The 25,715-nt window shown below is 36.4% G+C and overlaps 2 protein-coding genes across 5 annotated transcripts; one reads left to right on the forward strand and one right to left on the reverse strand.

Moving 5' to 3' along the window:
• Positions 1–4,524: 4,524 nt before the first annotated feature.
• On the reverse strand, positions 4,525–13,267 carry LOC133874803 (uncharacterized). Of its 2 annotated transcripts, XR_009901388.1 has the most exons (10): positions 12,662–13,267; positions 12,086–12,131; positions 11,851–11,929; positions 11,722–11,767; positions 11,528–11,626; positions 7,615–7,683; positions 7,184–7,517; positions 6,737–6,882; positions 4,927–6,609; positions 4,525–4,828 (listed from the first exon to the last, which is right to left on the reverse strand). XR_009901388.1 is itself a non-coding variant. In XM_062312661.1 (9 exons), the coding sequence occupies exons 1-9, from the start codon at positions 13,103–13,105 to the stop codon at positions 5,209–5,211; spliced, it is 2,664 nt and encodes an 887-aa protein (XP_062168645.1). In that variant the 5' UTR covers positions 13,106–13,267; the 3' UTR covers positions 4,525–5,208. The 2 variants fall into 2 exon arrangements, 1 of the variants encoding a protein (XP_062168645.1); XM_062312661.1 differs by having other exon boundaries at positions 4,525–6,609.
• A 6,179-nt stretch (positions 13,268–19,446) lies between these two features.
• LOC133874905 (probable tetraacyldisaccharide 4'-kinase, mitochondrial) lies at positions 19,447–25,197 on the forward strand. Of its 3 annotated transcripts, XM_062312814.1 has the most exons (9): positions 19,447–19,648; positions 20,066–20,189; positions 21,758–21,988; positions 22,456–22,605; positions 22,802–23,011; positions 23,173–23,232; positions 23,632–23,712; positions 24,070–24,238; positions 24,930–25,197. In XM_062312814.1, exons 1-8 carry the CDS (start codon positions 19,476–19,478, stop codon positions 24,235–24,237), a joined length of 1,197 nt encoding a protein of 398 aa, XP_062168798.1. In that variant the 5' UTR covers positions 19,447–19,475; the 3' UTR covers position 24,238; positions 24,930–25,197. The 3 variants fall into 3 exon arrangements, 2 of the variants coding, with proteins under 2 accessions (XP_062168798.1, XP_062168797.1); XR_009901405.1 differs by lacking the exon at positions 24,930–25,197 and having other exon boundaries at positions 23,173–23,292; positions 24,070–24,119; XM_062312813.1 differs by having other exon boundaries at positions 24,070–25,197.
• The last annotated feature ends 518 nt before the right edge of the window (positions 25,198–25,715 follow it).

The following is a 25,715-nucleotide window of genomic DNA, read 5'->3' on the forward strand; positions in this document are numbered from 1 at the left end:
CTATTCTATATGACCAAGAAATGGAAACCATGAGTTCAATTCTAATTTCATGATTTGACCAAAAGAATTATATAAAGCATTATCATTATCATTATGTTAAAAAGAAAAGAAAAAATCTTGAAAATTGAAGCATCATGAAATTAATTAATGAATGATCCTAAGTTAATATATTTATTGAAAAATTCTTTTAAATACACTAATTTATATATATTTTTTAAAAAAAATCTTCATTTTCATTAATTATGTTCTAATTTTAACTTGCTAGAAAGTTTAATTATCGCGTTTGTTGGGAGAGGTGAATTGAGGGCCTGCTTCTAATTAATAACGATTAATCGAAGATTCTACAGTAATTATCACATGATATTTAGAGGAGCTACCAAAAAAAGATCATTAACCATCAAACAAAGTTCAGTTATTAAGATAATTAAGTGGGCCTTAATATAATGTGATAAACAAACTATATATATATATATATATAATATATGCATCCGGAGTTTACTCAAAATACATAATATTGTAGACTTGGCCAATGACGTGAAAAAGAGTTATGACTCGGTCAAAATTTCCCCACTCTTTACTATCACAAATCATTGTCTAAATCCAAATAATAATAATAATAATAATAATAAATTACAGATTTTTTTTTTTTTTTGTGAGTACATTGTGAAGAAAACAAAAACTTAAGGAATAAAGAAAGTGGAGGGGGAGTCTTTTCCAAAACATGGAGGAAAAGATGAGGATAGAGGGGAAAGAATGGGAATGCAGGCAGAATGAATTTTGATTGCGGCCCAATTTGCCACATGATGGGCACATAAGTTTGCACTTCGGTTTACATGACTAGCTTTCCAGCTAGCTGTTGGTGGGACGATGGAGTGAATGATGGAAATGGATAGAAAATCCGCATCATTTGTCATTTCTACATAAAATTTAGATAGGACTTCCCAAAACTAATCTATATTGGCTTATTTATTTTTAGGCTAAAATTTAAAAATTAAAAATTAAAAGATAAAAAAAATTGAAAAAGAAAGGAGCTACAATATGTCAATATTGGTCCTGCATAGCTTTTCCAAACAAAGTTTTATTCACATAACTCTCTCTCTCTCTCTCTCTCTTCTTTTTGACAGCAGCCAGCGAGCTTGGTGAGCTACGAGTGGAGGGCTTCAAACAGGGTCGGAGCCAGGCTTTTGCCCCACCCCCCCCCCCCCCCCGCCCTGGCGGCAAGCCCCAAGTTTTTCCCAAAAAAAAAAATTTAAATTTTACTCCTAATTTTTTTTTTTTAGTAGTTTTGACTCCTCTCCCTAATTTTTTTTCCAATTTGACCCTCCCTCAAATTGTAAAAGTAAGCTCCGCCCCTAAAGCAGAGGGCTTCAAATTAAAGAAGCCTTCTTCCTACGTGGTTTGCAAGAGAGAAAGAGAGATCAGGCTCAACGTGAGAAAGATAGATAATGAAAGATTTGTTAAAATTAAAAATAAATATATAGATTATTAAAAAGAATATTTTAATAGAGTAGAAAAAAGTTAAAAAGATTTGAAGAGAATGGTCAATGGTGTATGGTGTTCTTGAAAAATTGACCGCTAAATAAAAAAAATATATTTTAAAAAATAATAATAAAAAATAGAGAGTTTTTTTTTTTTTTTTTTTTTAAAACTAAAATTTAGATAGAACTTAAGAAAAGTGGCTGCGAATGGTCTTAGATATTCACTGGAAAATAAAAAAAGAAGTTGACCGTTCTCTTTCTCTTATGTCGGCCAGAGGATCGAGTTCCGCTCAAAAAAAGTAAAAAAATGTCGGCCGGCCAGGGGAGAGAGTAGTTTCCACTGTAAAAGTGTTAATACATAATGTAGCCTAGCTTATAAATATTGATATTTAATTAAGATGTAGTCAACGTTAAACTGTAAATTAATTATTTTCTAACAAATAGAAAAGTAATGATATATTTCAAATAATACTTGCATGAAGTCGAGCGTCGAAATTGTTTGGATTAATAATGTCGAGATTATGCAATTTAGTGAAAAATTAATTATAATTAAAAATCAAAAAATTTGCCCACAACGTACAACATGCAACGTGGCCTTTATATATATATATATATATATATAGCACTAAAAATAAGCACTGCATGCTTCAGAAAATGAGCCATCATTTCCATCAAGACTTTCAGATTTTACGTGTATTCAGGCTCTCGACACACACCTATCCCCGCCGATTCCGTAGTCCAACACGTTTTAGATAGGTGTTATATTGTCAAAAATTAGAGGCTGCTAATATTGACCATTTGACCATATATTCTGACCCTGAGAAAAAATAATAATAATAATAATAATATCTGTTTGCACAAGCAAAATTGGGCTCTATATATATATATATATTTGTCCCAGGGGAGATGTGGAGTTAGAGCTTCAAAATCTCCATGGCTTTGCTCTCAAGCTTCTTCGGCTGTTTCTCAGAGCCCTCCCAGTCTAAACGATACACATGTGATGGCGATGTTTGTGTCATCAGAAATCAGAAGGAGCTTCGTGGGAAACCATCCACCATTTACAGCTCTTTCAAGAAGAAGCTCTCAAAGTTGTAGCTAGCGATTAAGCTATATATTAATCATGGCCGGCTTGGGTATGATTAAGACAGTACGTAGTTCTATATTTTATGTAACTAGCTGATAATGAAGGGTTCATCCCCATATATGTATGTGTATGTGTATGTGTAGTAGTATAATTGTCTTGAATGAATCCATATTAGCAGGTTTTTTCTACAATCTCTGATGTCTCGATTACTGTGTATTCTTAGTTCTGAACAGTTTGGTCTGTGGTTGTGCTTCTGTGGTGCATCATCCTATATATATATATATTGACCTGCTAAAATTTGGTCATGAAATTGGCCCTCTGCTTTTGATAGGTAGAAAAATGAGCCATTACTTCACAAGTTAATCAACAAAAGAAGTTATTGCCATGAATATACATGTTGAGTCTAAAAAAGATTGAATCTTACGTTAGAAAATATCACAAGTGAGTTGTTGTTTGGAAAAAATTGACGGTGGAAGGGGGGAGGGGACGATTACACCAAATCAAAATACATAAAAAAAGGTTGGACAACCCAATAATAAGCCCCAATACAACCAGAGAAGTACAGGTAAACATTTTATTAGGGAATGTGTAAAATGAATGACGCCATCCTATGAATTATTGGCACAAACGCCAAAAGAATTTGCCGTCAGATAAAGCGGTTTGAGATGGCATACTGGAGATGGCACAACCAAGAGGCACGAGAAGGGGCACGATTCACGAACCTTGAAAGATCCCCCAACCCTTCTCGTACCTCCACTACAAAATCGTTACAGCAGCACATCGAAAAGAGAACTATGTAGAGTGCACAGTCATTTTTATAGATTTTAGGGAATTGGAAAGGAAAGAAAGCTGAAGCTTTTACTGAATAATACTAAAAATGAATAAAAGAGCATTTAGAGAAGTTCGGTCTAGCTCCTGGGTACAAGCTAGGACTGATGGATATTCCTTTTCATCCCTCACTATACCTTCTGACTCCTATTTATAGACTTACCCTTCTAGAGCTAGATCTAACCGAACGCCAGCTCATCCCATTCCATACCTGCCGAATATTTCCATCCCAGCGCCTAAACAACCCCAAAACAAACTAGCTGAAAATAAGGAAGCAAACGACAAATAAAATAGACTAATACGCAAAGTTCTAGAATACTCTGCCACCTCACTACTAGGATTCTACCAAATCCCTAATTGCAGTAAACAAGTAAAATTCCCAAATGTTGTAACCCTAAATCCCCAATTGCAGTAACCCTAACTTCCCAATTGAGCCCACAACAAACTACAGCATTAAGGAGAATACTGATGGAGGTCGAATTGAAGCCACCGACAAGTGGCACCGGCACAATGCCCAGAGAGCATGCACTAGTGCTCTCTCTTATAAAAAGAGACAAACTTGCATGTCCTAATTAAGGTAAGTGATTAATATAATATAGTTGTACTCAAACCCATAAACCTAAGATTTTAAGTTGAGTAATGTCCAACATTTTATATTATGATCTTACCAAAAGATTCATGAGGTATCAATCTACCTAACACATCTGCATATTAAGACTATGTTTGTTTCAGTGTAAAATATTCTCTATTATATTTTTCAAGAAAATATCTTACAAAAATGCAATTTTATGACAATGCATACTGCATGCCCAAAGAAGAGCAGAACGACCATTAGCTTTTCAAAATTGAGCAGTCCTACAGTAAATAGGGTAGCAACATTCTCCACAATTTTGATATCGAATCAACTGCATGCACCACCGGAAGTGAAACACCAAACTGTTTCTTCTTTTTTATCGAAAGAAGCTCGAACTCAAAATCTTTACTTTCGTATCATGTTTAATTACTAGCTATCTCAAAAGCTAAAGCTCATAAAAAATAATATATTTCATTATTTAATTAATATTCTAACATAAATTTATTACATCTACCAATTTAATGGCAAAAAGACCAATATAAGAAATTGGAGAATTTAGAGAAGATAACATCAGAAAATTTCCATTTCAGAGATTATAAATTCTCATTTACATAATAATATAATGGCAGTATCAACTGGCATTAAAAATGCAATTACATGATAAGCATAAAAAAAAAATAAACTAGAAAGCTAAACAACTAATTCTCATCCACCTGTAATAAATGTACAAGGCATCAACTACATCTCATGCATTTTCCGTCAAGACTTGGAACTTCTAAGCAATTGGCAACATTCGTAATATCAATCATCCTTCTGCCGAAATTTTCAAATGTTATTGCTCCCTGATATGATATAACTCTGCTGCTGCAAGTCAATAATCCTCATTTAGAAAATAGATAGAACAAAGGAGCTGAATTATTTCCTCAAATCCACTAGAATAATCTCATCTCAAGCTAACTCACCTGACTGAACTAAATCCTTCTCTGTATGAGCAAACCCCAGTCAAAGAGTAAAATGATGCAAGACATTTCAATTCCTGAATCCAACACTGGGAATACATTCTTTTCAACAAATGGTATTACGAAACCCAGATAATCAGTCATTTCAAATCAATGGTATTCGCACATTCCATGCAACTAAAGCGTGGGGGGAGATCAAACAAAACCCATGTCGCTGAGACAGGAGCCAAATTGACCTCCACTCTCTTCCCTATCTGTCTGGTACCTCAGAAAATCCATCCTTACTCAGAGTTGCAAAGCCAGATCTGGCTGCTGGGAATCAACAAGAACGCCAGAGGATGGTCTCACCGGAGACCCTGGGGACTGGAAACCAATATTCAAGTCTGGAGGAAGTGTTTCCTGTTTAGGCCTAGGTTGGGTCCGAGGACTGAGACCTCGCCAAGGGTACTGCACCTGAAACCTAGACAAGTCGGCCGGTGCTAATTGAGGAAAAGCCATGGGTCGGTGTTGGAATTGTGCTTCACTGCCCACACGAACAGGCTGTGGTACAAACGCCTGAAGTGGAAAACTGTTCCTCTCAGACTGAGATTGCATCCCCCCAGAAAGCGGAAACTCTCCCCGCACCTGAGAAATTTGTGGACGGAATTCCCGAGTTGGATTGTATGATGGATCTGCAGAAATCTGAGTTTTGGGCAAGCTGGAAGTTTCTGTTGCTTGTTTAAATCCTCCAGCCCCTATGGACATCCATGCACGGGCAGCAGCTGCTGCAGCATTGTTCGTGTCCTCTCTCCTTACAGATGGAACAGAGGACATGACCTGTGGGGTTTCAACTGGAGATTGATTTGAAGACTTCTGCTGCTTCTGAACCCTTTCAGTCAAAATTCTCATCAACTGAACTGGGTCACTAAGACCCTGCTCCTGTCCATGGGGAAAGTAACCTCTAGCCATGTGATTTGGAACAGTGTCAGAAGATGGACTACTCATCTTACTATTAAAACCGCTGTTGGTGACTTTTCCATTAGGCAACCCTCCAGTAGCAACTCCATCAGTATCAGGCTGCTTCAAAGGTACAGGCTGAGAAAGATTTATGTTTCTTGAGATCAGCTCTTTGGACCTTGAACCTGCCATTTCTGAATTGCTTGAAAACTGCTTCTCAGCAATAACCTCAGCATTATTTTGCTGCACAGAGGGCAAAGAGTTCAATTCAAATTGCTTTATAACCTTACTCTCAGGCTTGGCGAAATTCCTAGATTGTGGATTTTGCTTCTGGTAAATGGCACCATCAAGAGTACTGGGCTTTATTCCAGCAGAGCCAGGCACAGATAATTTCCCTCCTGAAGTAAGAGCACTGGCTGGACCAAACAAAGATTGTTTCCCCTCTGAAGTAGGCCCACTTACAGGATGCTCCTTAGCAGGAACAGGAATCTTAGTTTTGTCATCTTTTCTCAATTCAGCATTAGACTGCAACTTTGGAACTAAACCAGGTTCTTTCTGGGTACAGTTCTCAAGCATTAGTACAGGAGTTGGAAGTGGCTCGTACTCTCCAACCCAACCACGACCAAATTTGCACCCAGTGGGTAATGCCTGCTCAATTCTCTGGGAGGCAACTTTCCATGCAACAGGTCCAAGAGTTGCAGCAAAACGAGCAAGGCTCCTAGCATAAGAATATTCTGCATGAAGCCCAACCTGATTTACAGAAGTAAAATCAGAAAAAATAAAAAATAAAACAAAAACAAAAGTAAAACAAAACAAAAACAAGACAAGTGAGAAGGGAAACTATTCAAGAAAAGGAACCAGTTTACTCGTGACATACAGCAACCAGATGCTTAATTTCGCCCTCAAAGGTTGTAAGTATTGAATCTGATCTAACAACTGGATGATTGGAAATGTTATATGTTGTGCGGCGGTTGTCATCAAGCACAAATTGCTTTCTTCCCAGTCTAGAAAGCAGACCCTTCCCTAAAATAGTACAGCAATCAAAGCAATTAGAAGAGAACAACATGACCATGATGGGATGAAGTGTAATCTTGAAAACTGAAAATTATGATTAGCAAGCCATCCCAATCAATACGGGCCAGAGATGAGTGAGTGTGATTGCAAACTACTGTGTGTTGGTTAGCAATAAATTAGAAACAAGTTGTGAATCTGATTCTAGGCAATTAATGGCTAAAACAAATTGCCAAAGTCTACATGTTCTCTACATACATCTATCATCATTGTTGTACATAATGGTAGAAGGGGAAAACCTTCTTCATGATACCTGATGATAGCTCTTCTGCCTTCTCAAGATTAGTATCAATTAGGGAAGGATTACCCTCTACAACACCATCAGTGTTACTAGGCCTCTCACAACCACCACCTTGGTTCAGGTTGGAACCGTTCTGAACATCTCCGATGGTGGCAAGAGTGGCACCAGTGGAGAAATCAGAGCCAACAGGCTCCTGCGAGGTCCGGCAGAATGGCTTCTTTACTGGCTTCTTGATTAAGGAATTGGATCTTGTTTTCTGCTCAGACTTCAACTCTTTCTCAGAGCGTTCAAATTCACTCCTTAACCTCTCGAATTTCTTCCTTGCCAACTCTTGTATGGAACGGGCCTTTTTCAGAAATAATTGTGTCATAAAACTAACAAACAAGACAAGATAGGTGAAACAAACTGAGGCAAAGAATAAGAATTAGCCAAAATTCTTATACCTGTTTATGGTATATGGTGTCTGGTGCATTGTATTGCATTGCATTTGAGCAAATTAAGAAAATGTCACTCTGCATTAAGAAAACCAACTTTACTAAGTAAATATATAATAAAGCATTCTTTTACTTCACATAATTCCTTGGCAGGAGGAAATCTAGCCCATAAATTTAAGTTACTTAGAATTGAAGAAAATGAGAATAGAATTACAGAAGTATTTAACCATGGACAATTACAATCATAACAAACAATACAGATCATAAAGTGGCTCTCTCTCTCTCTTGGTTGAATAATAAAAGATACATTCTGACCAAATATATGAGCATCTGACATAGATACCTATGATCTGAATATGAAAAATAATTCTAGGAATTGTTCTGAATTTTCCTAAAACGGGGAAATCTTAAAGTTTCATCAAATATTTTTTGTTTAGAATGTTGATATCTGGAGGCAAAGCCTACCAATGTATTTTTCCACTTTTTTATAAGCAAAACAATCTCTTTATAACGGGCAGAGGGGAGCAACCCAAGTATACATAGGAAGTAAACAAGAGAGACCCCTTAATTAGGCGAAAAAGAAGAACACAAGTTAGAAATTCCATAAAACTAGAAAAGGGAAGACTATTGTTGTCCACCATCCAAACATAAAGAGATTTGAAAATAACAGCTTTTAACTCTAACACCAATCTCTCACAATCTTCGAAGCTCTTTGCACTCTGTTCTCTCTAAATGCACCGCGTTAAGCACAAATGAGCTATCCTCCAAGCTTCTAACATGCAACAACTTCTAAATTGACTTCTCCAATTAGCCAACAACTCCACCACTCCTCTAGGCATGACTCACTCTACACCAAAATCATAGCCCATTGGAAAAACAAAAAAACAAAAACAGAACAGAATAGAACAAAGATGAAGAAAACAGAAATCCCGGGCCTCTTTGGTTCTTTTCTCTAGTGAAAGGTTTTAATACAGAGTCACAGAACAGATTTTTTTTTTTTTTTTATTAAAAAAAAAAATGCCAAGAAAAACATCTAGGAACACGTTTTTCAAAAGCAGTTTCAGATTATTCTTGAAAACAGCCTACTCCCATCTTTCTGTTTCTACATTTTGTTCCCTAGTACACGAAAAATGAAATCACTAACAGCATGTTCTGAAATTTCTTTTGGTTCTCCAAAAACCGTTTCATGAGAACGCAACCAAATATAGCCAAAATTTGTTGTACTAATTCGCTCACATAGAGTGAGAATATACAGAGAAAGGAGTGGATTGTAATATAAGATATATGCCCGAAAAAATAAAAATTATAACTTGAGCAAAGATTACCTACTACGTTGAGCCTCTCAGTTTTCTGCAGAGCACAGCCTTAAATGGTTAAATTACATTGATCAGTCTATATGACAAGCCTCAGTAACTGAATGGAGCAAATCATCCAGTAAAGTCTCTCATATTGGGTTTTACATGAAAGATAAGCAAGCATTAACTGAATATCGTAGTACCAGCAAGAGCCCTTTCCGTGACATGCAGAATAATTTCCCACTGTCAGAGACCAGTTGGATTTATGGCCAAAGGTTATAACAGCTTCTTTTGTCCCAATTTCAAGAACTACTGCTTCACCTTCTTCAAACCACTGCCACCCCCAAAAGAGAAGAAAAACCACATACCACCATCTAGGAAATATATGTGCTCTGTAAAGCACATTTAAATCTTCGCTCCACCTTGTATAGTGATATTTGTGGTAGAAAGAATCATTGGCTTTGTGCCTATTAATTTCTCCCACCAAAAAGAAAGGCGCACTTTTAGAGGGAAAAGCACAAACAACCCAGGACAATTATAACAAAATTCTAGTAGTGTTCCCTTAATGCTCATAGCATTCTTGACTTTGAACCCTAACTTCTCAGTTATCATACTACAATTCCACAACCATTCTTTTCAACTAAAACATTTGAACATTTTGCAAACCATATTATTGGAAATTAGACATTTTGGGTCTACAGTGACAACTACATTCTTCTGGTAATATGCATTACTTGTCTCACCCTCCAAAGCATATCCATTTTTATAATTAATATATTCAACAATAAGCAAAGAAGCAGAGGACAATAAATAGAGAAGAGAAAGCAGCAAATCAATTTTTTTTTTTAATTAAAATAAAATAAAAAAAAATAAAAAAATAAAAAAATAAAAAAAAAAGAGGGGGATTTCTCAGTATTCACAGACAAATGAACATAGACATCAGAAAAAGAAAAGAAGAAGAAGATCCAAACACTAGAAGGCATGAAATTGAAAATGAAAGATCCATAGTGTCGGTGCCCCTCATTGCAAAGAGAGCATTACAACCAACTAAACTAGCTACCAACGGAGAGGATCAACCAGTTCTGAAGCAAAGATCAGCAGTCTAACTTCAAATATAGGGTAATCATCAATGGACAAAAGTCCCTCAGCAACCTAACTTAAAGGATTCACGCAATCACCTTCACCATCATTACATTCTGGATTAAGTTTCTTAATCCTAAATAGCTCAATCTTCTACCTTAGAGCATTCTGTCATACCAACCAGTAATGTTACATAGAAAAATGAGAAAAATAAACTACCCCATGGTCAATATGGATGCTACCAACCCCATTTCTTAGATTCGGAATAAAACAAGCATCATAATCAATCTTAATCTAGATCACTTCTTCTCCAAATTTTATGCTAAAAAAATTCCTTCAAACTATAGTCAAATGCCACTTACTTCTTGAAACCTATCACTACAAGATCTCCCACATCTTTCAAAGTAAGACGCACCTAGGCAATGGCCTTAAATCACAGAGCATAACTCAACTACAGTATGATAATACAAGTCTGGCATTTGATGAGGGCTATATCAATTTTTTTGATAAGTGATGAGGGCTATATCAATGACATAGAGAAGACATGGAATTGAATGTAGCATAGCCTACTCAACGTCCATGCCACGCAAACCCTCATGTTCCTCAGTGGCAGCAAGGGTGAGGATATCCCATATTTTCAGAATGCTAACCAATCACATTATGAACAAAGTTACATAAAATAATCTCAAAATTTCACAAAACAGAAGGTCAAGATTTAGAGAGAGACAGTGGGCGTGCAATGCAAAATACCTCACCAAAACAGAACATTCCTTCCCATATTTTAGTAATTATCTTTGATAAGAGGATGCGGTGCACATTCATGTTATAAGCAGAGCTTATCACCTACGAGATTCAGGGTGCGTTTGGGATTGCGATTTCATAGACAATAAGTGCGATTTTAAACCAAATCGCAGAACATAAATTGTTTGGGAACTGCGTTTTTAAAAATTGGGTTTTGAAAACGCAGAAAATCTGCTTTTTCAAATCGCAGATAAGATGGTGCTTTTTTTAAAACGCAGAATTTTAAAGGTAAATTCGCGATTTTAAAGGTTAAACTGCGATTTTGCCAAATGTTTAATTGCATTTTTAAAAATCACTTTTTTCAAATCGCACATTTTAAAATCGTTATTTTAAATCGCACTTTTTGAAATCGCAAACCCAAACGGACCCTCAAAATGTTGGAAATGCCCCCCCCCCCTCTCTCTCTCTCTCTCTGTCTGTGTCTTACCTACACAAAATGCACCCAAACTTTTTGATTAATATATTCACTAAATGTAACCTGCCCCATCTTTAAGTCACCATCTATATTCGCCACTACTAAGTCCGTGATGGTAGCTGTCCTTTGAATCATCCTTTTCACATTACAAAAGGCTGAGAGGAGAGGGGGCGGGAAGACAAAACCAAGCCTCCCTCAACCAAGACTGTGAGTGCTTCACAACTACGCTCGATTTCCTCACAACCAGGTTATAAAGAATCCCCATATCCCAAAGATCCAAGTCATAAAACTGTATACATAAGCCAGGCAAAACTAAAATATGGGTACAAACCTCAAACAGTTCCAAGGTAGTATACGATCCATTTGCTAACTTCTTCCTAACCGTGGCAAAGTCCATCGGATGCTCAATCACATCGTGATAATCGGGAAGCTGCAGTCACGAAAACAATTTCAAACACCAGCGCCAAAAACGGCTTCAAAGCCCAGACTACCATTTACAAAACAGAAAATAGATATTCCAAACACCTCCTCAGGATCAACCGGCTCTGCATACACACCGTACGTGTCTTTCCTGCCACCATATAGATACTAACATCAGAAACTCCCTAAGCATTGCAAAATCAAAGGTAGATTGACAACAAAGAAATTCAATACTTCTGAAGCTTGTCAAGGATCAACTCCAGTGTCTTCTTATCAGGTAATGGAACCCCAGACGGACCATTCGATGGCGTCCCTGATCAAAACAAAAGCCAAATTCAACAGCCCCACATCAAATAAAAACCTTATTTCACAAAACAATCGAAACCCATAAACCAAATCCTCATATAATACAAGAAAATCAAACCACGCCCATTACACAAAATCAAGAACCCGTAAAACCAAAACGAACCTGGAGCAGAATCGAGCCCCTTAGAGTCCACCTTTCTCCCCCTTTCCTGTCAAACATCGTAGCCCACAAAAACCACACAAGTAAGTACGGTAGACCCATATATTGAAAAATGCTAAAAAGGTACGATTAGGACTGCGTTTATGAGTGCGAGATAGATAGAGACAGACATACGGACAAAGACAGATAAGGCAGACAATGCACAATTAAGAGAGAGAGGGATATAAAGATATAGAGAGAGAGAGAGAGAGAGAGAGAGAGATAGAGGTGGGTAGAGAGAGAGAGAGAGAGGTGGGGGAGCGTGATCAGATTCTTGTGGGTTTGTGTTAGTTTTTGACAGTTGACTCAACCGTTACTAACACTCACTTCCCCGACACAGAGTGAGAGTGAGAGTGAGAGTGAGAGAGTCACGTTGAAGTCTGGACCAATCACGTAAAGATCTTTCTCTCGCAGATTTCAGCTGAGCTGTACTCTCTCCATCTCTCTGTCTCTCTTTCTCTCTCTCTCTCCCTCTCTCTCTCTCTCCTTGTTCCCCTCCTTCAATTCTTTGATCAGATCGTACAATGATACAATACATACCTCCTCATCTTCACCACCATGATCATCATCATCGTCTTGTTCTTGTTCTTGTTCTTGCTCTTGTTCTTGTTCTTGTTCTTGTTCCTCATCGTCGTCATCGCGACCGTTGCCGATCCTCCTCTTCTTCAGCGGCTTCCGCTCGCACTCGTCCTCCGACGCGTGCGCTTCACGCGACTCGGAGCGGGCGCGGCTCGGCGCCGGCAGCTCGCTCCCCTGGTTGAGCTTCATCACCAGCTCGAGCTTCCTCTCCCTCCTCCTCTCGTCCTCCTCCTCGTCATCGTCCTCCTCGTCCAGGTAATCGTCGTAGTCTATGTTGTACCTCACATTCCGGCGCCGGAGGCTCCGCCTCAGGTCCATCTCCGCCGCCGCCACCTCCTCGGCTCGGCGCGCCAGATCTGCCTTCGATGGCCTCCCCTTCTTCTTCCTCTTCACGATCTGACCCATCTTTCTCTCTCTACAACTCGCTCTCTCTCTCTCTCTCTCTCTCTCTTACTTTGGTTCCATTATCCTCGACGGTGCTTGGCTTTTTCGAGAGAGAGGCTTTGAGAGGTCCGAACCTAGGTTCGGATAGACGAAGCTGAGGTTCGGCACTCAGAGTGATTTCTTTCAACTTTTTGTTGGTGTATAGCAGCGTCAGTGGCTGTAAAATACGGCGTCTGGTGCTGCCCGTTGCCCGTGAGGACTTTCGTGTCCATTTGCCTGTTGCCCGTTGTTGACGTCTCTTTCGTCTTTTTTCTATTCGCGGCAGATTCTTCAAGGCCAAGACTTGGCGCGTGTACGCAGCCGCCTCATGGTTAGTTAATCAAATTAAACTTGCAATGGTATGTGGATGATAATGAGTTTGGTATCATACCAAATTAAATTTAATATCTCAATAATGAGTTGATTAACAAAATAAATTTAGATATTGATGCGACAGTTTTTGAGTACACTTTCAAAGGGGTATTCTTGGCTGCAAAAGAAATAAAATTATATAAATGAATTTATCGGAGTAGGTCAGTGAATAATAGCTCCAATGCTTAAATCAAAGGTGTTGAAATAATACTTAAAATAATTGTAAAAAGTTAAGCATCGGGAAATTTTTTGCCTAAAAGATCCCTACCTTTATCCTTTCCTCATATACATATAGTCTCTCTAACGTTAAGGGTGGTCACGCTTCATGCTATCCCCATAACTTGGTTAGGTGATTAAGTTGTCAAATTTAGTACTATGATGACCTATTCCCTTAATTTAGGGAATTAATGATAGTCTGATCAGTCTCAAGTACAATAAGCTATTGTACGTGACATGTCCATATCTTGAGATCATGGAGAAGTATGGTCCAAATATCTCATTTGTGGTGCGAGTCTTATTAATTCATTGTCAAGGCTCCATCACCTACTAAACAAAAAATAAGTCTTTACATCGATCGACTCCATTAACTAGGTCTTGACCAACAAGGCATAATCCCAATTGGCGATCAGGATTTCACCATTCATAATTGAGGGCTGTTAATGGCCTCCGGTCATGAATAGGCTAAATCTCGATTGAACCTCCTTGTAATCGATAAAAGAGTCGAAAATGCTTACATGTGTTCGATTCCCAACAAATATTTATTTGAAAAATTCATGTTTTATCCCAAATTTCAATACTCATGATTTATGAAAACTTTATGCAACATTTAGATCTGCAAACAAATGTTAATCAAAATTTTACTGATTTTTTTCCCCTAGTTTATTTGGTCTATTATTGTGGGTGTGTGTGTTTTTATTTTTTAGTGAGTCTATTATTGTTGTTACGTAGTATGTTGCTAATAACTACATATGGTAATGATTTTAAGAAAACAAAAATTTTCATTATGGAAAGAATATGATACCCTTGATTATAGGTTACATCTTAATTAACATTGTACTTAATTAGATCACTTTGTTAAACTAATTTAAACATTAATTGCATCATGCATGAAAGTAAATAATTAAATATTCGGAGTTAGTTTTTCTCCCCTTAATGTGCAAAAATAAAGTACACCCCTATAACTCAAAAGATATTGAAAGAACTTAAAAAGAAGAAAGAAGATAAATGAAACCAAAAATTTGGTTAATATATTGTACAATTTGGCTTAGGTCCCATTAGAATTTGACATGTAACCTAATTTCAACGGGTCTAATTTTAACTAAATCAAAATCAAATATATTGCAACCTTTGATCAATTAATATATGTTTTTCCTTCCGTTAACATTCAATGTTTTGAACACATTTTAGTGTACTTACCATGAAATTCGTTAAATTAAATTATTATAGAGTTTATTTAAATATGAAAGCAAGAAGTAGTATGGTTTTTTAATTTATTTTTAAATAAATTTAAAAAAAAAAAAAAAAAAACAAACTTGTAGTAATGCTCCAAGCTAGCGAAAGAATACATTCATTATTCAATGCTTTAATTGTCATTACAAGGTGAAATTTTTAAATGTAGATTTCTCTACGTAAACAATGGGACAAAGCTAGATTTCCAGCAGCAATCATAGGTGGGAGCGGTTGAGAGTGAACGCCACGCGCCTCAAACGGGTGGAGTAAGCCTCCGATATTTCAACTAGTTTGATAGAGACTCCCGTGAGTGAAGGTCCGGGGTCCAGCACAGCACTTTGACCGAACAACCCATAAAAAAAATTGCTCTTTCCACGCAGTGTAGAGGATTCATCTGTCATTTCAAAAATTTCGACCTACTTTTCCCACTCTTTTTAAACGTACTTTATTCTTTTTTCTTTGTTGCCACGGTCTTCACACTATTTATCACCGCCGTCAAATCAAAATCATCATGAAGTGGGAATTATATATAATTTGATCCCACGGCTGTGATAAGATTCTGAAGCAACAATAGTGGGGCCCGTGATAATCGGAGGGTGGAGGAGCATGGATATAAATTGCTCCAAGCAAGTCGGCAGCAAGCCAAAATTTCTTGGGACTATGACCTGCCCAAAGTGCGTGGTTCTGAAATTCAGCTCCTCTCTTTCTTCAAGCCGTCGGGGTCGCACACGACGTGGGCCTAAGTAATAGAGTGGGACCCGCGGGGCCCACAAGCCGATGATGGAAATAATGAAAGTCTCGGCTTTTACGCGTTTTCCAACTTTTCACCCCAGGGGATGAAATAGCAGCCGTTGGATTGGCATGTTAAGGTGGGACAGCCAACCGAAATATGACAAATCATATTAGGTTCAACGTAGACAAAAGTTTTTGACACTGAGGTGTTCATGAGTGAGGCTCACCACTCACCAGGTCAGTAGGTGAATTTTAGTGGACCTCATTAAATAAATGGAACACTTATCTCAAAAAAATTAAAAAAAAAAAAAAATTAAATATTTATGGCATGTGTGGTTGAAATTTATTTTTTAAAATATTTTTTAAATACTTTTCTTTAGAATTCAAATTCTACTAAATTTTATCTAATTTTTTATAATTTTGTCTTAAATTTTTTAAATCATTAAAAAATAATTTTTAAAAATAAATTCTCTCAATATTCTTAATTTTTCAAAAAATCAGACATCGAAACGAGCCATTAATCATCCTTTTATTCATTTAAATGTTTACTTTTTTTCAAAAGAAAGGTTTGGTTTCGATTGTTATCTCCGTACAATATATATACAAATTTATCATTAAATTTATAAGACCACATATGAGTTTCACATACTTAATGACAAATTTACAAAATATATGTACAAGAAAATGTCATCAAATACATTTTTACTTTTTCTTTTCTTTATTTTTTTTTTCCACTTTTGCATTATTGTGATATCTTTTTTAAAAAAAATAAAAAATAAAACAATGTTAGATTCTTTTCTTTTTTTTCTTTTTTTCTTTCCTTTTTTTTTTTTTTCCCTAAATCCTTTTTTTTTTTTTCCCTAAATGAAATGGGGAAAATGATAAAGAGGTCTTTGCACTCTTTATTCAAAAAGAAGCGAGAATAGAAGACTTAAAAAAAATGGGTGAGCTCCCCGACAACAAACTTAATTAAAACGAAACTTACAATGCATATAATACATAGAACTAGTGAAAAATGGGTCAGAAAATGATGCTGTCCTCTCAATAAGGGCCGTATAAAATGATGAAAACACTAAAATAAAAGATTTAAATAAGGACATAACCGTCTCAAGACCCTTCAACTATACTTAAATCCTAAGGGACACGGACACATGCATAACCCTCAAAATACCATTCAACACTACCCAAATCCCTACTTCGTAATAACAACAACCACCGAGAAGCGATTGAAGGGGAGATGCCACTGCCAAAATCCGATCATGATCTGCTAACCATGAGCAACAATCTCTAAATACGAGATCAAGCAACAAATGAACAGAGAGAAAGTAACCCCACAAAAAGGCACAATAAAGAACAACAATACAAAGAAACAACAAAAATCCAATAGCTAAAAAGCAAACAACACAGATGGGAGTGCAGTTTCATGGTTGGCATATCCACCGTTTGTGTGCATTAGGGTGGGAGTGCAGTTTTTTATTTTTTATTTTATTTATTTATTTAATTTGTGTTCTTCACGTATTTATTTGTGGATGCATGATATGTTTTGTTGTTTTAATTTAAATTGCTATAGGTTTCAAAACTTTCCATCACACCTACGATTACTTAGAAGAAAGTCGGTAGAGATATAATAAAGAAGCTAGTAGATTTTCGCTTAGGGTTGTAAATAAGTTAATCTTGAACGGAGTAGTGCATGTGCAAGTTCAACTCATTTAAATTTATCACTAGCCTTAGCCGAGCTTGAGCTCATTTATCATGACTCGTGCTCGAATTGATTAACAATTATTAAATGAGTTGAGCCGATCCTCATTTATCATCTTTCGCTTAATAATCGATTTGATAACGAGTTGAGTTTATGTGCGCAAATGCGTTATTATATTGCCAAAATTTTGTTAAAATGAATATAATGTGCAAAGTCAATTTATTTATTTATTATTTTTTACAAAAATAGGGTTTTGTCCTTATATTTGAAAGTTAGGTAGTTTTTAATGTTTTGGAATAATTATCTGATATTTTATCATTTTTTAAATAAGATACCTAAACTTTATATTATAAAGTGTAAATTTAGGGTATCAATCTTTCAATTTTTTTTTTTTTTCAATTACCATTAGTTAGAATTTTTCGTTAAATCATATCAAGACTCCCAAAATACCCATGTGTTTTTTTTTTTTTAAAAAAAAAAATTATAGAAAATTTCAAATATTCATGCATGAATGTTTTAATTTTTTTTTTTTAAAAAAAACATATGAGTATTTTTAAAATTTTGACATGATTTAATGAAAAATTCTATCGAAGGGTATATATATATTTTTTTAAAAAAATAATAATAAACAAAAAAATTGAAAGATGAATACCCTAAATTAACATTTTTTTCAAGTTTGGACATCTTATTTTCTAAAGTCATGAAAGATCATGAGTTATAAGTAAAGTTTTTCCTAATATTTTTAATTGATAGATTTCAATGTAAACATGTTGTTTATGATGTCTACAAATCTTTTTTAGTGAAAAGAGGTTAAAAGATGGGGTTTTGAGCATTTTTGAAATCCTGAAATGCTGCTAATACCCCCTTGGTTGACCAATAAGCGAGGTCGGTCGATTGAGCTCAAGGCACTAAGTCTAAATTACCCCGGTAGATGCCTTAATCAATGAAGAAGTAAGGTTCTTGACTATTGAGGGTTCTAATGACCCTCGGTCGATGCTAATTGATCTTTGGCCGATGCTTGGTCGATCCTTGGTTGATCGAGTTCAACAAGTATTAGAGATTTAGAATTTTTACAAGAGGTTTTTGTAATTTTTAAGAGTCATAAGTTTCATTAGAAGTTATGGGATTTGTAATGAAGATTATAACCTAATCATTAGACACGATGTGAATACAAAGAAGGTCCAGACCTAGTTTAGGAGAGTAAGCCAAAGAGTAAGTACAAACTTACGACTTAGCACTTGAAATGTTTTACATATTGCATTATACTATGAGCATGTTTAATATTGAGCCATGTTGTTTGAAATATGTTCAAAGAAAAATAGATTTAATGGAAAAGAGATTTAAACGAAAAGATGTTTAAAAATAAAAAAAGAATTTTAAAAGTACAAGGTTTGAAAAGTATACTTTCGCAAATTAATTTTTAAAAGTACGATTTAGAAAAATTGAAATGTTTAATTTCACAAAAGAGTCTTTAAAAATGTTTTTAATTTCTGCCTCCATTAATAAAAGGGAGTTGAACTCTTATTGTAATACCTTGGCTTTTTAAAACAAGTTGTAAGTGAAAAATATCTTATTTTACACGTGACGTTATTACTTACTAAAATACTCACGTTAAAATATACCAAAGCTCTTATTTCATAACATATAAATTTTTATAATCAATCGAAAATGCATAGAACTCGACCTCATTCTTGCAGTTAATTCTTTGTTGTTGCCGTCTGAAGTTGTCGAACTTCGCTGCCAGAGGTTGCCGGCCGCTGCCATAACCATAGATAATTTGATAATTTTTTTTTTTGTATAAACCAAATGCGAAAAATAACTTTATTTCACTAAAAATATTTTCCGTTTGTTTCAAAAATGGAGACAAAGAGAGGATAAGAAGAAGAATAACATGCGCTAGAGAACATTGATGTGTCACATTTTTTAAAACGATAGATCTCATGGATTGTAATACGTTAAATTAAAATATTTGTTTTAAAAAAAAAAAAAAAGTGTTTGGATGTATAATTTTTTATTTTTTTATTTATTTATTTTTTTTGAAGGTTCCCACCTCAGCGCCTTTACCCGTTTCTCTCTGCTTCGTTCTCGCACTCTTCCCCAATGGAGAAACTGCGAGTGCTGGTGAACGAGATAGCCTACAGTCGGGACCACACAAAGCTCTCTAATCTGCAACGCTCTCTCATCCCAGTCCTCTCATTCGCCTCCTCTCTCTACAGACTCGCTCTCTCCTTCCGCCACTGTTTCTACCACTTCGGCCTCTTTCGCAAGCACCGGTAGGACCCACCTCCTTCATTTCCCTCTCCGTTTGGCCGCCGAGAAAAGAAAAGAAAAGAAAAGAAACCTTCAACTGAATCAGGGCAACTAACTTTGGTTTAGTAGAGCTTCGTTTTGTTTTCTACGAGCTCAAGTTATGGGATGATGGGGTACCTTTCTTTCCCACATTTTCTCGGAAACCAAACAGCGTGGGAAAGATTTGATTGTTACCGAGAAATGTAAATTGGGTGTTGGGTTCCCCATTCTTTTGGTACCGAAGAAAATTAAACGCCGAGCTTGAAGATTTCATAAATTTTATTTTCCTTTTCTCCACTTTCCCATCAAAGATAACCCCCTAATGTGGTTCCAAGTGCTGCTTTTGTGAAATGAAAAAAAATGATTTTTTTTAATTTGTTTGATATATTTTGGTTTGAAAGGTTGCCAGTGCCGGTGATCAGTGTGGGGAATTTGACGTGGGGAGGCAATGGGAAGACACCAATGGTGGAGTTCATTGCTCGCTGGTTATCTGACTCTGGAATTTCACCTCTCATTCTCACTAGGGTACTATTACTTTTTGTTTTTAACATTGTAATTCTCTGTTTTGAAATTTGAAATTAATGGGTGGTTTTAAATCTTCTGTGTTTGATGGTTTAGCGAGGCTAATTCGAATATTTGTGTGAAAAATGGTTCAGTAGAACGTGTTAGGCTTTTGAATTTTATTTGGTTCTTGATGAATGTTTTGGTTTTTACTTAACTGCTGCCTGCTGGGGAGGTATTGGCTTTGGAGGTACTTGGAACCGAATAATTACCGAGTCAATTTCATTAGAGAAATGAGTAAAAGTTGAGAAAAGAAACACACACACGCTCAAACACGCACTCGTAAAGAGAATAGGAAAAATAAGCGAGAGATGACTTCGAGGAAATTTCGTAGTAAGTACGCGATGTCCGTGGCAATGGCTAATGGCTCTGCTTTTTGATAGTTAGTGCTATTTTGGATATCTGGTGGAAAGTGAACTGGTCCACTTCGTTTAGACTGAATTCAAAGATACATGGAATCGGACTGCACTGGGTGCGTGAGCGTTCATATTAAATGGACGTCCAAATCATGACAATAAATAAAAAAGAAAGAAAGGGTGATTTGGGTGGTTCATCACCTCTAAGGGGTGTTTGAGGAGTGGCCAAATCAACCCTTTGACTACGGGATGGTTTGGCCACCCTTGATGGCCGATTTGAAAGAGGCCAAATCACTCTTTGGATCCCTTAATAGTTAGTTTGATAGTAGTTCGGCCACCCCCTTAGCCAAAGGGGACAGTTCAATCATCCCAAATAGCTAGTTTGGGGGTGGCTTAACCATTCCCTTTGGTGACAGGACGTTGTTCGGCCACCCAACAACAACTCTCCTTTTTTTATTTTTTTTTTTATTTTTTTTATTACAGTTCTAGACTTCTAGGTATCCTAGTTATTGCATCGGATCTCAATCCATAGAATCAAGTTGGAGTTGGTAGCACAATTTGTCAACATCGCTGTAATTCATTGGAATCTAAGGTTCCCTAGTGTTGATGGACTGATAGACTGTTTCAAAGTCCATTGGACATTCCAAAGTCCTATGACTTGATGAAATATGAGTGATTTCAACATATTGACAACCCAAGCTATTCTGTTGGCTGCTTGGATGCTTTTGCTCTAGATATGAGAAAAAATAACACTATGACCATGCTTATTGTTTCTCATAGGAACCCTGCCTTGCAATTCAGTGATGCCTGGGAATCATGGGACCCACAGGTCTGAACGGTCAAGATCCCTATGGGTCCCCAAAATTCTACCTTTGAAATTGTCCCTGATACAGGGAGGAGTCCTCTGATATTTAATAATACATTTGGCAATAACATTCTCTAGTCCATCGAAACTGCAAGCTTAATGCAGATTTATTTAAGTAGGACGACCCTCTTTTAGAGGAATTTCTCTTTCAATACATATTTTTTCTTATCCAGAAGTCAGTGAGAAAGGAGAAAATTGATAGATCTTTCATATAAAAGTCGGAGCTAAAATAGTATATTCAAATCAGAGCTGAACTATGTTCAACTCTCATTTGGCGATTCTAAGACTTAATAGTATCATTTCTCTGGCAGGGTTATGCTGGCGGGGATGAAGCTAGAATGCTTGAAAGGCATCTATTTGGGACACCTGCAAAGATTGGTGTGGGCGCAAACCGGGCAGCTATTGCTGCTTGTTGTTTTGAAAGATATGGTTACATTGATCCTCGTAGTAGTTGTGATCATAAACTTTGCCTTGACAAGAATGTGGAAAGTCAGCTAAATTCAGAAAAAATTGGTGCTGTAATTTTAGATGATGGAATGCAGGTATTAAAATTGTGCTCTTTATTTTCTTTCTGTTGTTGGAATGCAATCTTTATCTATATTCGCATATATGTTGCCCTCATTCTTTTCTCTGGCAAGTATCGATAGCTGAACTTTTTATATAACCAGCAATGCCAATAAACTTTAGCTCAAAGACGCTTTTTTCCTTGTAAGAACAAAGTGAAGGGGGAGGTCACGGGCTTAAAACGCACTGAGTGCATGTGCGACTCACCAGTCAAAAACATTTTATATAACCAACCACATCTTTTCCATAAATTTATTTCTCAATATAATGCCCCTAGAAAACATGTTACACCCACCATTCAGAACACTTGCATTTTCCCATTGCAGGAATTATATTGAACTGTTGATGTTGGTTACTATTTTGATTTTAACGGTGAACTCTTGAAATTCAGATTTTTTGCTTATAGAGGTTTATGCTGATAGTTTATCACTGATATGGAAGACAGCACTGGAGCTTGCAGCGTGATCTAGAGATCGTAATGGTCAATGGTTTAATGCTGTGGGGCAACCGTCAATTACTCCCACTTGGACCTTTAAGGGAGCCTTTGACTGCACTCAGACGGGCGGATGTTGCCGTCATCCATCATTCAGACTTGGTACGCAAGACTGACCTTTTTCAGCTCCTTCTTTTTAAGTAATTATTTATGCTTCAATTGACACAGTGTGTTATGATCGGCATGTCTTTAGGTAATTATTACTCGGTTTCTTTGGTTTACATTGTTTGCATTTGTGTGTCATCAGCTGTAATAAATAATTACTTTAAAGTAGAATTTATGCTTTGGCATCACTCAGGTTTCAGAACAAAATCTCAAAGATGTAGAGCTTATGATGCGAGACGTTAAAGAATCTCTTCCTATTTTCTACACTAGAATGACTCCCTCACACTTTTTTGAAGTGGCAAATATTAATTCTGAACTACCCCTGGAAGCTTTGAGTGATGCCATCATATTATGTGTGTCTGCCATTGGTTCTGCAAATGCTTTTGTGAATGCGATGGAGAAGGTACTAACCTTTCTTTCAATTTTTTTTTATCAAAATAGCCCCTTGTAGATGCTGAAGAGCTTCATGCATGCCATCTTTGTGTCCAGAGATGGATTATGTGGCATCATTTTTGCTCTCTACATTTTACTTCTTTTCTCTAAATGGGAAATACCTTGCTGCAGATAGGAGCATCTTATGTTGATCGACTTGACTTCAGTGACCATCATGTATTTCAAGCCACGGTACAATTATCTTCATCTCCGACGTGATTTACATCCTGTCAAGTGTGCAGTTCTACTTTTGTAGGTTTGCTAGACACTTTGTTGCTTCTACCACACCTTAACTATACTTATTACTTAAGTAAAAAAAAAAAAATTGTGTTATGTGCGTGCCTATTCTTTCTATATATATTAGTTATATAACCTTATTCTGAACTGCCAATCAAAACTCCGCTAAGTATCATACGAATACCGCATAAATGGATTATATCAGTTGTTTCAACCTCCCACTCTCCCCTCTTCGGCTCTTCCAACCCCCAACCTTTTTTTTCTTCCTCTTTTTCTATCTTTGCTTTAACATGGATTTGGAGGCTTATGCTATGTGGAAAGTTCTTGATGCCTTTTTGTTGCTAATCATTATAGGATGTTGAAATGATCATAAGGAGACTCGGAGAACTTGAGGAAAAGTTTGGTTCCCAGCCAGTTATTGTAGTAACAGAGAAGGTAAGTAGATATCAGAATCATAATACTGGTGGGTTGGTATTTCTGTAAACCCTTCGTCTTATTTAAGGGTGCTAAAAATCAGTTATTTTTGTTCCTTGAATGCCTATCCTACTTATGATACACAATTTGTTTGTTCATCTTAAATTTGCTGCTAGCATGTGCACCCTTAAGTGATGAGGGGTACTCATGATATTTTTCAATTGTTGGGCTAGTGCACCTAGTGAAATATGACCAGTATAAAGGTAAACTGAAGAAAATGTAAAAAATTGTGAATCATGGAGGATATGATTCTTTAGTCATAATTATTCAAGTGAACAACTTCTCTCTTTTTTTTAATGTCAAAATTCATGTTGCCAGGATTATGATCGAGACTCAGAGATTCTTAAGCGCTTGCATCCTTTCAAAGTTTTGGCACTCTGTTCTGTATTGCAAATTTTATCTCACAAAGGATGCACGGAGAATGGGTTCAGGAAGTTGTTGGAGGAGCTGTTAAGGGTAAACTTAGCCGGTCCAAACAAGAGTTAAGGTGATTCTTAAGGGCACAACTTTTTACAAGCATGCACTCTGTTCTGTAAGACCCCATCTTGAATTTGGTGATGTCAATAGTTCTTCTACTGAGTAGCTTGATGATCGTTCGTCGTCACACTAAGTTATTCACGATTGCTCTACAAGCTCAAATTTTGGAATTCTTGTATGTTGATACAGTCATACTACGCAATATATTTCTTATTCTATATTGGCAAATATACAACAGTAACTTGCTTAGATACGTTTCAAGTAATATGGGAACACACAAACCCACTAAACAAAATCGAAAAAAAAAATAAGGACATACAAAAGAATAAGCACATTAGATACAGGTCCAAGGCAGGACTCCTTATTTGACTTGGAAAGGCATAAACGTTTCCTTAATGCTGAGATTTTGCCTGATCACTCTTTCCTATGCAGTTCATTGAGGTAATCTTTATTGTCCACCAAATCCTGAAAATTTGATTAGTGTTTGAGATTAGGTAGCTAGAAGTATCAAGATATCTTGTTTTTTATCACTCTTTGTTGACATTACTAAGCAAGGCATGTAAGATTCAACATGTAAATCAGACAAAATGCTTGTTACATAATATGAATATATAAGATTCTGCAGCAGTTGAAATAACTCTCCGTCTTCCAGCCATCTGGATCAACGAAAGAAGTCATTTTGGTGCTGATTTTCATTTTAGGAACCGGATCGGGTGGTAGAATTATTGGTCCTCCAAGTTCTTTGGTAATCAGTTCAACAGCTGCGGCACTCTTGTATACATTATTGGTACCAATGGCAACCTAGGGATAAGTCTCATTCTTATAAGAAAAACAGGTATATTATGAAAAAAGGATAAGATTTGGTGCTCATGAGATCGGCACGAGGCCTCAAATTTTGTTGTGCTACCTTCTGTCAAGTCATGAAGTTATGTAAAAATGATGTCAGGATGAAGTTATGTAATGACATTCAGTTTTTTTTTTATATGTGTGTATATATATATATATATATACATATATAATGTTATTTCAATTAGTGTTCTAATATATTATGTCATTGGGAAAATGAGTTTTAATTTTAAAAAGGAAAAATTGCACCATTGGTCCTTGTGGTTGGCCTAAATTACAAATCGCTATCTCTGGTATCAAAATTAATTCAGAAATCCTTGAGGTTAGCTTAATTTACAAATCGCTCACTGAAGTCAAATTTTGTTAAAAATTTTAACAGATTCCACTAGACTCCACGTCAACACAAGTATAAGATGGTGACATAGATGGTGACATGTGTCGATTATAATAATAAAAAAATATATATAAATAAATGCCGCCACCCCCGGTCATCTTTGGGGGTGGTTGCACGTCACCCCCCCATTGGCTGGGACTGCCAGGCCACCCCCAAAGGAGTGGCTGCCTAACCAGTAGCCACCCCTTTTCTCTTTTCAATATATATATTTTAAAAAAAATAATTTTTAAGTATTATTTTCAAGCTT

This window comes from Alnus glutinosa, chromosome 8 (assembly GCF_958979055.1).
Source record: "Alnus glutinosa chromosome 8, dhAlnGlut1.1, whole genome shotgun sequence".
NCBI lineage: Eukaryota > Viridiplantae > Streptophyta > Magnoliopsida > Fagales > Betulaceae > Alnus > Alnus glutinosa.

Bases quoted from the DNA above. Each gene is read 5' to 3' on its own strand.
- LOC133874803 (XM_062312661.1), bottom strand. From the start codon at position 13,105: ATGGGTCAGATCGTGAAGAGGAAGAAGAAGGGGAGGCCATCGAAGGCA. The intron at 7,518-7,614 runs GTATAAGAATTT...TTTCTGAAAAAG, and splicing joins ACACCATATACCATAAACAG to GCCCGTTCCATACAAGAGTT. The intron at 6,883-7,183 runs GTATCATGAAGA...GTACTATTTTAG, and splicing joins GGCAGAAGAGCTATCATCAG to GGAAGGGTCTGCTTTCTAGA.
- LOC133874905 (XM_062312813.1), top strand. From the start codon at position 19,476: ATGGAGAAACTGCGAGTGCTGGTGAACGAGATAGCCTACAGTCGGGAC. The intron at 19,649-20,065 runs GTAGGACCCACC...TTGGTTTGAAAG, and splicing joins GGCCTCTTTCGCAAGCACCG to GTTGCCAGTGCCGGTGATCA. The intron at 23,012-23,172 runs GTACTAACCTTT...ACCTTGCTGCAG, and splicing joins TTGTGAATGCGATGGAGAAG to ATAGGAGCATCTTATGTTGA.